General features: G+C 44.1%; 1 protein-coding gene across 1 annotated transcript in view; it reads right to left on the minus strand.

Annotated features, from left to right (window-relative positions):
* dst (dystonin) overlaps positions 1-12,819 on the minus strand; it is a gene marked incomplete at its 5' end in the record, with an annotated part of 90,416 nt that overhangs the window by 54,784 nt on the left and 22,813 nt on the right. The window contains 27 exons of the mRNA XM_079280195.1: positions 319-417; positions 513-620; positions 752-835; positions 920-1,082; positions 1,185-1,378; positions 1,461-1,599; positions 1,718-1,896; positions 2,166-2,323; positions 2,811-2,994; positions 3,144-3,270; positions 3,391-3,545; positions 3,643-3,795; positions 3,900-4,025; positions 4,107-4,202; positions 4,364-4,468; positions 4,707-4,868; positions 4,985-5,062; positions 5,196-5,324; positions 5,426-5,894; positions 5,983-6,137; positions 6,245-6,338; positions 7,750-7,877; positions 7,988-8,083; positions 8,451-8,570; positions 8,650-8,756; positions 8,935-9,047; positions 9,200-9,366. Coding sequence (XP_079136321.1) covers positions 319-417; positions 513-620; positions 752-835; positions 920-1,082; positions 1,185-1,378; positions 1,461-1,599; positions 1,718-1,896; positions 2,166-2,323; positions 2,811-2,994; positions 3,144-3,270; positions 3,391-3,545; positions 3,643-3,795; positions 3,900-4,025; positions 4,107-4,202; positions 4,364-4,468; positions 4,707-4,868; positions 4,985-5,062; positions 5,196-5,324; positions 5,426-5,894; positions 5,983-6,137; positions 6,245-6,338; positions 7,750-7,877; positions 7,988-8,083; positions 8,451-8,570; positions 8,650-8,756; positions 8,935-9,047; positions 9,200-9,366 — 3,888 coding nt within the window. The remainder of the gene's footprint in view (positions 1-318; positions 418-512; positions 621-751; positions 836-919; positions 1,083-1,184; positions 1,379-1,460; positions 1,600-1,717; positions 1,897-2,165; positions 2,324-2,810; positions 2,995-3,143; positions 3,271-3,390; positions 3,546-3,642; positions 3,796-3,899; positions 4,026-4,106; positions 4,203-4,363; positions 4,469-4,706; positions 4,869-4,984; positions 5,063-5,195; positions 5,325-5,425; positions 5,895-5,982; positions 6,138-6,244; positions 6,339-7,749; positions 7,878-7,987; positions 8,084-8,450; positions 8,571-8,649; positions 8,757-8,934; positions 9,048-9,199; positions 9,367-12,819) is intronic.

The following is a 12,819-nucleotide window of genomic DNA, read 5'->3' on the forward strand; positions in this document are numbered from 1 at the left end:
ACATGCACCGCATTCGCACATTTCCTTTGCTTCTTTTGCACCTTGAAGCAAATGTCTTCACCCGTGATGAGCTGACCATGTATGATAATAGAAACAACTCACGGAGGAAACAGAGTTATTATTTTAATAGTCACTACTTCTTAGTGAGGCATGTTGATGCAAAACAGAAGACCGGAGAATCATGCAAAGATCAGAAGGCAAAGCTAAACAGGGATTGTAGGTTGAAGCGTCCACTCAGCCCCAAAAGTCTAAAATATCCTGCAGAAGCTGCCGATGCAGAAAGGACAAAGGGAAGTATTGAGAATATGGATCTCTTACCTCCTCGTCTTCGGTTCTCTTCAGTGTCTCACTGGCAAACTTCACATACTGTGTCATGAGAGTGACAAGAGCAGTGTAGCGGGTTCGGAGATCCATAAACTGCGCGACATTAAGAGAAACATGCATGTCATTGACATGTACTCTACATAGAGCACAGATTTTCTGTCCGACCAAAGTTAAAATCATAGCTTTACCTCCTGCTGAATGGCATCAGAAGAGCTCTGCATCCTGCGCTTCTTGAGAGGGGATTTGTGCTGGGAGTCGACCATCGCTCTGAAGGTCATCAGCTGAAGTTCATAATCCTAAAAAGAGATTCATGTGTAAGACAACAAAGTTGTTTCTTTCTCCACTACAGCAATTTTCACCTTAGATCTAACAAAACTGGAATGGGAATGCCGTATATCAGAGAAAAATGTAAGACACATAAGTTTACCTTAATGGCAGATGAGTACTGCTCTGAGTACTTCTGACACTCATCGATTCTGCTGTGCTTTTGTTCAATTTCAGCAACGAGGACCTGATAACACAGACATTTTAAATGTATGTATCTGTGTATTTAAATGTCTTCATCTTATTGTGAAGAAGTTAACTCTTGTCCCACCTTCTGTTTGTTTAACAGCTCAGCCAGTGCCTTGCTGTCTTCAGGTTTGTTTTCTTGGGCCTTTATCTGTGCTGCTTCCATTTCTCTAACCCATTCATCAAGGCTACCGTAGGAGTCTCCGTAGTGTTTCAGAGATTTGCTGATGCCATCCAGGTCCCGCAGCCTGAAATTAAATGTTTTAACGTCAATGAGCAATACTTAGACTCATAACTTGCGCACAAATGTCATATATTATCTCTTATAGTGCAGATAAATCCTCACTAACCTGCTATCAATCTGGGAGTGAATGTTCTGCCATCTCTCGCTCAGCTGATCAGCTTTCTCCTTGTGCCAGTCCAGGTCAAAGTCACGCTCGTTATGTGCCTTAAACATGCGGTCGCTGATGACCCGTGCTCTCTGCAGCTCATCCTCCATGTCATGGAACACCTCCTGCTTCTCGTCAATCTCTGTCCGCCATCGCTTTGATTAGAAGGAAAAGTAGTTCCTCAAAATGAACTAAAAAATGCTGCCAATGACGGTGAAATGTAACACAGTGTATTACCTTAAGTGTTGAAATGACTGTCTGAATGGACTTGACTTCAGAGTTCATAGCGTCTTCCTCATAGAGTTTGGATTCGTAGGCCTTAACGAGCGCCTCTGCACTCTGGCTGTGCCTCACCACTAAGCTCACCGTTTTCAGTCTGCAACACAAAAGGGAACATATCTTCAACTCAGGTACTTTTGATGCAAATACCTATGTAGTAAAACATATCTAAATGCAGCCATGATTACTTCGAGACAATGCAGGAAGTGTCTTACTTGTCCATATAAATGGAAGACATGGAGTACACTTGGCTCATGCTCTGAATGAGGACGGTGAGTTCAGAGGAGAGTGTTGGCACAGAAGGAGAAGCTGCAGCCTGTCGGAGGAACAGCTCACACTTCTCCTTCATGACGTCAAGGTCCTCCTTCAGTTTATTCAGCTCCGCTGTCTTCCTCTGCAGAGGTGCACGTAGGAAATCAGAATGAAAGTAAAGAAATGCAAAGAGGAGGGGGGCCATATCAATACTGCTACGATGTTATAGACATTATAAGCTGACCATAGAAGGTATGGTTAAATGAAATGTTAATGCAATTTTATTTATAATATAATTAATTACAATGCAACTCTTTGATAAGGGAATTAATTCAACAACAAATAAAAAATAAAATGAGTCAATAAATGCAACAGTGAAATGATTATTGCTACCCAGACGTATACCGGTACCTGATGCTCTGTGATGCGCTGCAGACTCTGCTCCAGGTCGTCTCTCTCCAGCGGTGTGCGAAGTTGCCTGATCAGGTGTTCTTCATGGGCCTCCAGATGCATTCGGAAGTTGCGTATTTCGGAGATGTAATGATTGTATACAGACTCCTCGTGTTCCTCTGTATACCAGAAAAACATAATGAGTACAAATAATCACACAAGAGCATAAAATTGATATTGTAGTTTTTGAAAAACTAAAAAAAAAAGCCAATTAAACATTTACTTCAATTTGAAAATCACAACTATTTTATAGTGGGAATGTTAAACCTACATATAGTCTCACACACATTAACTGACCTCTAGGTGGCGTCATTATCACAGCACAAGGCTGAGTAGAACCTGTGCAATGCAGCTAAATCAATAACAGAAGTATTCTGGATGTATTTAAATAACATAACTGCGCATTAACAACATCCCAGTGTTTGCCTTTCATTCACAGCTAAGCCAACAGCCTTTTCTTGATTCAGTAAAAAACAACATAATTCCAGAAGGCATTAACTTAAAGCATAAAAGGCTTAAACAACCATGGCTTTCCCTTGCGTGTTTAGTTCAATCTACACCAGCAACTCCTTGTTGGGAGGGACAAAAGGGGAATCTGAGTCTTGCCTCTTTCTGCAGATCTGAGTAATTCCTTGTAGTACTCTTTGCAGGCCGCAACATCTCTCTCTAGCTGGGCACAGTCGGCCACTGTGAATACCTCGGACTCCTCGCTGTCTTCTAGAAATTCCTCGAAGTGGGACTGCAGGTTGCTCAAGACCTGCTGATGCTCACCTTGTAACATGGTCTTTATCTGAAGAGAAATAGAAGTGGGAATAAGACAAACGTGCACTTTTCATTTTTCCTAGAATGAGTCTGATTATCATAAATGATCATCAGCTAGTGTTAAAAAAGTGGGATGGATAAGAGTCTAAAAGGGAAAACATCATAATTCAAACATACTGAGGCCACATTCCAGTTGCGGATGGCTCGTATGTCAGACATCAGATAATGCAAAGACACCACGCTCTTCATGTTGATGTGGGAGTGGTGCCAGAGTGCCAGGACATTCTGATATAACTGTTCAGTTCTGCAGGAAAAAAACAAGAGGCAGAAATAACGTATCCCACCAGAGTCAGGTCACCAGAGCTACTAAACTTTATTTTAAAGTACAGGAGACAAAATGAAGCCTTGCAGCGTAGCATCTCACCTTGTAGCCATGTCAACAGCCTCTTTGTTGGGCGGAGGCACAGTGAAACACACAGAGGGCACCATGGCCTCATTGCCTGCTGGGTTGATGACTTTCCACTTGGCCCGGTGAGAGTTACTGGCCAGTACGCACTCATCCTCTTTGTAAATGGTAATCTGCAAGAGTTGTGGTAAAGCACAGACACACTTTAAATCCGGGAAAAGAACTGAGATGAATTATGGGGTCATTTTGACGTCGGGAAGCTCTGTATACCTCTATCTGACGATAATCACAGATGGCTTTGACAGGGATGGAGGATCTCACGGGGCTTTCAGGGTTCCTGGGCCTGAGCTGCACAATATTCTTGGCCCTGCCCACTAACCCAGCCACAGTGCTGCGGTACTGAAGCAGCTGCTCTTTCTCATCCTAGGGACACACCATACCACAAAAAAAGGTTGTTTGTTGTATTTTTGATTTGCAACTAACTCAACACAAACACGCACACTTCACATGTCCTTCTATCAGTTTACCATGGACTCCTGAATGAGATCGTCCAGTCTGTGTAGGCTGCTTGATCGATCACAGCTGTATTTTCTTTGAATGGCATCTTGCAGGCTCTTAAGGTAATCCATGGACCCTTTGGCATCCCTGAAAAACTGCAACGGGGAAAAGAGAAATGAGATGAGACAAACCAATGCAGTTTGATTAAACTGACTTCAAAACAGGCAGCAACTCACCTCGAAATAAACAGCATTCTCTTTGAGATGCTGTTCTACGCATGAGCAGAGCTGTAAAATCCAGCTCCACTGCGTATGCATGGCAGCCCTGTACGCCTGGAGGAGAAACACATGATATCCAGGTGTAATAGCTGGGAAATTACAAGATTTAAAGACTTCAAAATCTTTCAATCATGGTGGGAGCGGTATGCAGGGCGGAGACGACTGTCATACCGACCGCAGAGCTGAGTACACAGAAAAAAAACAACGGGGCTTACTTCAATAGTGAGCCTGGCCGGGTGGTTCTTCAGCATTAGGCGCTCTGCCTTGTCCTGCACAGACTTGATCACTTCCTCCTTTTCATCCAGCTCCCTCATCAGATCCTGTATGAAGACATTAGGCTGAGTATCTCTGGCATCCAGCAGTGGCAAAGACCCAGTCACTCCATCCTCTCACACAATCCCATATCCTGTCTCACACTAAATGGATGCAGCTGTAACGCAGCCAAACCTATACACCCAAAAGAGCTGCCTGAACAAGCCCTTTGTTATTCTGTCTGCGCGGAAGATTTTCACAGATTTAGTTCATTAAAAAGTCTGTTGAAACAACACAAAAACATACAGCATGGTAGTCTCTTTTCTTGGAGATGTTGCCGTTGCGATCACTCCAGTCAAAGGCAACTTCCTCCTCCTCCTTCTCATTCAGCCAGATGAGCTCCTGAGTTGCCTCTGACACAAAGTCATGCAGGCTTTCCAGGTGGCTCTGTCGCTCTCTTGAACAGCTCTGAAAGGAGCAGACATTCCTTGAGTCAGGCTACAATAAGCAGCACATACAAAGTTACAGCATTTATTGCTCCACAAATTTCTGAATATTGCTGTTGAGCTCAACAGATCACTTACCAACAGCCTTTCATACTGCCTTTCTAGTTTGTTCAGTTTGTCTGAATACGTTATTTTCATGGGGATGGTCATCTGAATCTGAGAAAAGAAAAGTATGTTTTTTACTTATTGTATTTCCTCTGCAGTAACTAAGATTCAGACTCACATTATAGGTAGGATTATTGATGGTTACACTAACAAACAAGACAGAGGTAAACTACAAAACACTTACCTCACTTAGTTTGGCATCTTTAAGGCTCATTTGAAATTCTTCAATGGCTCTATGTACACTTCTGTGGTTATCTAAATGCATTTCCACGCTTGGCAAATCAGATCCCCACTCTGAACGGTCCAGTTGCAACTTTAATACAGAAACAAAAACTCAAATATTCAGTTTCTTATTTTAAGTGCGTACAATTAAAGCTACAGTACATTATAAACACACTGACAGCGACAACTCACCTGCATCTCTTCCACCCAGCTCAGAAGGTCCTGAAGAAATTTCATGTTGACCTCCTCCTCTGTCATGTTGGGGTCTGCCAGTGAGGATTTCAGTAAGGGCTTGCGGATCTGCATGTTTTTCAGATGCCTCAGGCTGCCTGGGTCCATGCCGCCGCCACTCCCCATGTAGCTCTGGACTGAAGCAGGCTGCAGACCGGGGGTCAAGGACGGGTTGAAGGACGGGGTCAGGCACGGTGTAAGGCTAGAGGTGAATGTGGAGCCGGGGGTACCTAACCCCCCCGGGGAGAATGCAGGAGTCAGGGCTGGTGTCAGGCTTGCGTTGATGTTGTGAGAGTAGCCAGAGTTCAGGCTTTGTGTGATGCCTGAGATCATCATTTTGGTTTGTTCTGTCGTCAGGGTGCGACCTTTGCTGTACACGGAAGAACACTCTGCTCTCAGGGCTAGAAGTTCATCCCGCAGTTTAGACACCCTGTATTCAAAAAAGGAACAACAACATGTCTTAACGCATGAGGAAATAAATACATCGTGATCTTTTTGCAAGAGGATACACTTTGTACCTTTGGACAAGTTGATCTGCAAAGGGGAATTTCCCATCCAGAAGAATTTGGATGTCCACCACTTGTTGTCGGAGGATATTCTCACACTCCAAAAGGTAGCCAGCAATCTCAGCTTCATTCAGGAACTGAATACCAGACTCGAGACGTTTTGCATCCTTAGCAGGGGAAAAATAGAGACTCAAAACGCGAGACAAACAATGCGCATACGGCGTTATTTTATCACAGCTTACATTGAGTCAAACAGAGATTGAACTAAACTTACAGACTGCAGGGCAGTTCTTGCAAATGACAGCTTGTCCTCGCCGTTGACACAGTCCCGCTGGACCCTGTTGGCAATCTGCTGCAACATCTCAAGCCTACAAAAACAAAAAGATTCAATTGTGAGTGAACAGTTGTTATTATCATTTTAATTTAAAAAAAAAAAATCTTCACAATGCACACTGTAACCTCACCTGGGTCCATAGCCAATGCTGTTATTGAGAAAGACTGAGTTGTTCATTTGTAAAGGTTCGGTGAGGTAGGCGTCATTAGAGCTGTAACTGTTGACGTTACTGTTGCTCAAAGACGAGATCCCACTCAAATAGGCCATCTTACTTGACGTGGTAAACCACTGGTGCTACTCCCAGCCACTCAAACAGTCACCGTGACATGTTCTCATCCTAATCATCCCTCTTCAAGGATCCCAGCCTCGGCCTAGCCTGGACAGCTTGACTGTGAGCATTCGTGGACCTAACTGATGGAGCGGCTTTCAACCTGCTCATATTTATAGTGCCACGGCCAGGTGCGGAGCGTGTAAAGCGACTCCCGCCCTGAAATATTGTGCTGCCCTCAGGAGATTAGAATTAAATAGCAGGTTGAGACAGCGTGCCTTTATACAAACTGAGAGTCCATGAAGCACTGCCAAACTGCGGTTTTCACCACACCCAACACTAATGCCGTGAATACGTTGTGTTCAGAGACCATGAAGGCAGTATTGTATATGACAACTTGTCTTAACTGTTGTCAACGGAGTCTTTGGACTTGACATTGAGTTTCCATAGAAATAAGATCTACGCTGCAAACAAACATTGATGGAAACCAGATCAAAACCTCAAAAACTTAACTGAGCTGTAAGAAAGCAGACACTCTTTGTGATCATAGTATTTGCGAAGTTCTGGCAATTTGAAGTAACTAGACACTCGATCAGTCATGATTATGGTCCTCGACCGAAAGCACCTATTTTTTCCACTATCGTATTTCACGGGAGTCATTTGCTGACTGCTTACTTTGCGTATCACTCGATCATTTGAGCAGAACAAAACTCAAGCTTATCTCGCATTATGCAAACTTGGCTGCAGTAAATCTGATCAAGAAATATTGCAACAACTCATAAATATCTTGATAGAAATCATGTGGAAGTGTGCAAGGACGATCAATCTTTGACGTAAACACTGACCCTCAGCGCAGCAGACGTGAGTGGGCTTGCAATATGATGCTGCAGCACTACCAACCCCAGATCATGTTATGCTGACCCATGTAGCTTATTTGTCCTTTATCTAAATGCTTTTCACTTAGAAAAGCAGCAAATGACCACATCTCTTGCTTTACATTTTTGTATGTTGCCTCTCAAACAGTCACACATCTTCCCTTTTCCCAAACACCAGCTACGTGTCTCTGTGTGTTACATAAATAGGGATTTTTGGCTGACAAGTGAAGATTAGACCTTTAAATCACATTATGTTGATCCAGGAAACAGAAAGTATTAATACGCCCAGTCCCTCCGCATACCTTTCCACCTCAGGCCTCAGGCTCTTCTCTCTTTCCAGCATGGCAACAATTAATTTACCCCATCCCTTCTCCACATCGTTCGGGTGATGACCCTGGGGTAACTGAATACGTCCGAACTCGATCCACATCTGTCAGGTATGCCACAAACACAGACGTGTTACCGCTACAGTGCGTAACACTGCAGGCCCTGCAATACGTTATCAAAAGCAACATGCTCTTCTATTTTGAATTTGCATACCTCGAGCATTTTATAGAGCGTGTTGATTTTTGTCTTGTCGTTCTCTTTCAGCGGGATTTCATGTTCTTTAAACTGGAGATACTGTGTATAAAGTGCCTGTAAAAGAAAGCAGAGATTATAATAAACGTGTTCATACACTTGTACTATAAAGCATCAGAACGGATATTATCCAGGAGAACGCTTTGTCCGTACTCTCCCCCATGTCTTTTAAACAACTGCATTAAAGTTCTTTTACTGTTAGAAGCTATCGACGTCTTGCAGCAAATGGACGCTGCTGCTCTCTCATATCCATCAATATCTCTTTTAAGTCTCAGTTACAGCAGATCGACGCTACATGTGGGTTATTTGATGCAGAAGATTATCTTTCACCTTACCGACACCACATGCAGATTTTAAGCACTCTGTAAAATGAGACAGCCGAAGCTCAACTTATAAAGCTAATAATGATTCAGATCTTCAATACCTTGAGTTCCACGGGGTTGTTGGGGAATGATCTATCCGACATTATGGCCACATTGTGTCTGATCCACTGGCTGAGGTATTTGATCATGTTCTGGTACTCCACCCATTTAATATCAACATCCTGTTCAGAGAAAAAGGATCAACAGCACATTCACTCGGATCGGGGTGGAGTCACTGGTGGACCGATGCCATCAACTTACATTCGGACTGATTCCATCAACACCATCAGGTACTTTGGGGAAAGCATCGTACAGTGTTGAGACGTACGTGATGACGGACTTTTCATCCGGTGACTGAACGTCTACGTCTGATGAAGGAAGTAAAAAAACGAAAAGGTCACAAGTTCAACACATGACAGTGAGTTCAGAGGAATTATCCGTCAGGCCAAAATCCAGACTTCGCTCCACATGATTGACAGCACAAAATTGTTAAAAGGTGTTTTCTGGGTTCAACCAAATATGACACAAAGTGTGTATGAATCTCACCTTCGGGGTCCAGCAGTATGGCCACGCCCAGCTGCTCGGCTACACAAAACGCATTCTCTAAATTTGATCGGTTGGCCTGCGTCGAAACGCGGCTCATGTCAACCAGGTCTGGCCTGAAATAGAGAGGAATAGAGACCAGTGAGGCAAGAAAAACTAGGCATACCAACTAACAGAGAGAAGACAGAAGACCACTAAACCAACTATATGCATTATATAGCTTTAATGTTCTGCAAAAAAACCTGCAATTCCTTCAGTGTTACAGTACCTGTATTTATGAATGATGGCGTTAAAGAGCCTTCCATCCCTCCAGGAGGTTGTGAAGTTGTCACAACGTACGCCTACGTAGCCGTCCGTTATCTGCCTGGACCAGAACAGTAACCTCTCCTTGGCTGTCATGTCCTGGGACTCCCCTGTCACGTGGATCTCCGAGATCTGTCAAGTTGCGCAGACGTTAAATGTGCAGTCGCAGGGGCTTGATGCAGAGACACAGAAAGTTTAACCCACAAACCTTTGAGATTAAGACTTTACCATTACTGAGCATTAACAAACACCTTGAAATATACTGCAATCAAAGGTGACAACAACACGACAGCCTTAACAATACTACTGCATTAAATCAACACCTTCATGTCACAACAAAAGACTGAATATTTCAAGCTTCACAAAGTACAGAAAACAATTGAAATGATGAGAGCTATTCCATGTTTGACTACAGTGTGGATTAAGTGTTAATGAGGTAATAGTTTCCTTTTCTGGTTCACTAACAATTCTGTTCACACCTTTAAAAAAATGGGAAATTTGAGGGTCGTGTAACAAATGACCCAATAGTTTTACAACGTGTTAGACTGAAAATTACGATGACCTCAAAACAAACAGTGCCACCTCACAGGTTCCACAGTGTTGTTGACAGTGTTGTAGCACATTTACGACATCAGAACAAGAGTTTCTATCTGCAGTTCACACGACATTCAGTCATGTTGATTCAAGTCTTTGTAGATGGTGTTTTCCTGTAACACCCAACCCAAACAACTTTGTGGAAACACCAGAAATACTGTAGTTCAGTTTGCAATGGGGGGCATCTTTCTATTTTTCATATCACAGGAAATTTTACGTCAAAACATCAAAACCCAAGAAGCAGAATAACACAGAACATTAAACAAAATAGACTTCAATCAATCAATCAATCAATCATCCCAAAGGCGGGGGGGGGGGGGGGATCTGCAGCCAGGTGAGATCAGTCACAGTGAAAGAGAGAGATAGTAACAACACACTACAGCTTGCACAAGACGACCTGAGACAAATAGCATCATCCTGAAGAAAACAATCCCCCCACAGACCAGCCTATCCAGACCGTATACCTTCAGAACCCTGAAACATTCCTGTCGTCCAGTTAAGACATGGTATGACAACAGTTTAACGGGCCTCCGAAACAAAGGTTGATTTACTCATTTACTCATAGTCTGTCCAGCTGGAACATTCAAGCAACGACTATGGCAGTAACTCAAACGTCCTAAGTATAAATATCAAAGAGATACATTTTACTGTTGAGTCTCTTTCTACTGGGCAGGCTGAGGCGTACAGACCACCGCGTGATGCAAACCAATAAAACAGATTCAATAGGACTGCAAGACCCATCATTAATCCACAAGTATCATAATAATTCATTTTTTTCTGAGACAACACAGTTGCTATGTCTATTGATATGTCAACGTACTGTTCCTGTCTACATACAGAGAGCAGCATAAACAGCACACGTTTCAGGTAAATTAGGTAAACTATGCAGCCAAAAGCACCGGGTGGAAATACACATTGGCATCAGCTGACAAGGTGTGTTTATGAATGGCAGTGGCACGGCCTCCCTACTCACTGTACCTTGCACATGTTTGAAATAAAAACATGAATATATGAACCTGTGTATCATTTGAATAGCTTAGTATTGAATGCACAATAAAGAGGTATACACGGTACTAATATAAAAAACAATTATATACAATGTATATCGTCGGGGGTCCCTTCTCCATCAGTTATATATATATATTCTCACTGTAGAGCATAACTTCAACGATTTAAACACCAGCCATTCAATGTTCCCAATCAAGTCCCTTACTAATCCATCACGAATAACACCGAAAATGGCCATAAATAACACATTCTAAGTTTACCTCGTGTTGGGTGGAAATACATTTGGCAGGAGCTGGAAGATGACCAGAGCAGGTCCTCCGCCTCCTCCTCCTGTGTGCTTGAGAGCCCCATATAATCTTGGCAAACGTTTCCTCACTCCCTGGTCCGTCCTTGCCCCTCAGAGTCCGCAGCATGTGCTCCACTGCTCCGAAGCTAACAGCCCTCCTTAACTGTCGCTGCAGCAGCTTCTTCACCAGCAGACCATCCTTAGCCGAGGCGCCTCTGGAAGTCGTGTTAATACGGCGAAGCTTTCCTCCTACAGTGGACCTGCTCCTGCTGTCTTCTGTCTGCTCTGCGGAGAACCTGCCCAACCTGTGAGCTAACCTCTTGCTTGATTGATTACAGGGATCTCTGAGGATTAAAACCGGTACCTCGCCAACGTAGACGCCTGTGCTGAGGCTGTCCTGGCTGGATAGATGTTTCTTCACCTCTGATGGTTGAGCCAGCTCTGCTTGGGACTCCTCTGCGTTCCCATCTGGGCCACCTTGAGGCTCTGCACTGCTGCAGATGGAATCGGTTGCAATAGCTTCACTTCCAGGACTCCTGAGGGGTCCATCAGCAAGCCGAAAGGCTCCCGATTTCCTCTTCTTTCTCTGAAAATAGCGTCGCCCTTTATGCTCTTTAGATTCAAGGCTCAGTGGAGCTTTCTTGGGGTCAACATAGCATTCCTCTTTAGGGCCTCGAACACAGCCACAGATGTTTCCCATGGCTGACAGTCATACAGTCTCTCACCCATCGGCAGTGCTGAACTCCCAACAGTGAGCTTGTTTTCAGGCAAAGTATCCGCTGAGCTCCACTTGATCTGAAGAGCCACTATCCCATTGACAGAAAGTCATTTTCGCGCTGTGTGGCTAACACAATAAGCAGTGACAGACAAGCCGGCAGGCAGACATAAAGCTCGCTCCGCTCGAGCAGAGTTGACTTTTTCCTTTCGTTGACTCACAGCTGAGAACTGGTCAGCCTCTCTCTCTCTCTCTCTCTCTCTCTCTCTCTCTCTCTCTCTCTCTCTCTCTCTCTCTCTCTCTCTCTCTCTCTCTCTCTCTCTCTCTCTCTCTCTCTCTCTCTCTCTCTCTCTCTCTCTCTCTCTCTCTCTCTCTCTCGCCTGCGTGCTCTCTCTTGCGTCTCTCCTCTGACACTGGAATCCTTTTTGACCTTTGAAACATTTCTCTGGCATTGCTAATCTAGCACAAACTCCATAAATGCACGCACACACACACACACACACACACACACACACACACACACACACACACACACACACACAGACAGACACGGCCAATGTGCTTATATTTCTCAGCTGTGCAAGAGTGGAAAAGACTTGTGGACAGACCTGTTTTGTGTCGCCTATCTGCTTCGTCTACACAGCAAACATGTGCACGTCACAGCTGCCGCTTCTGTTTCCTAATATTTGTGTCTGTAATGAGGGGGTGGAGGGAGGACAAGGTTTAAACTGCAAGTGGATGCCAGCTGATGGCCATCTATTATGCTGTGACAAATTCTGGCTCAGCAAGTTTGGCTGCGTGAACCAGACACAGTCCCAGCCGGTGAGAAAGGCTTTGAAAAACAGAGCAGCGTAGGTCAACGAGAGCAACAGAAGCAGAGGCATATTCGAGCTGGACAGCAAAGTGCTTTCACTTTGTCCATTAATCAAGCTACGTACAATGGCGGAGCCAGAGGTGGGGCTTAAGTCCAACGGTTTGAACA

Source organism: Melanostigma gelatinosum (genome assembly GCF_949748355.1).
Source record: "Melanostigma gelatinosum genome assembly, chromosome: 12".
Taxonomy (NCBI): Eukaryota; Metazoa; Chordata; class Actinopteri; order Perciformes; family Zoarcidae; genus Melanostigma; species Melanostigma gelatinosum.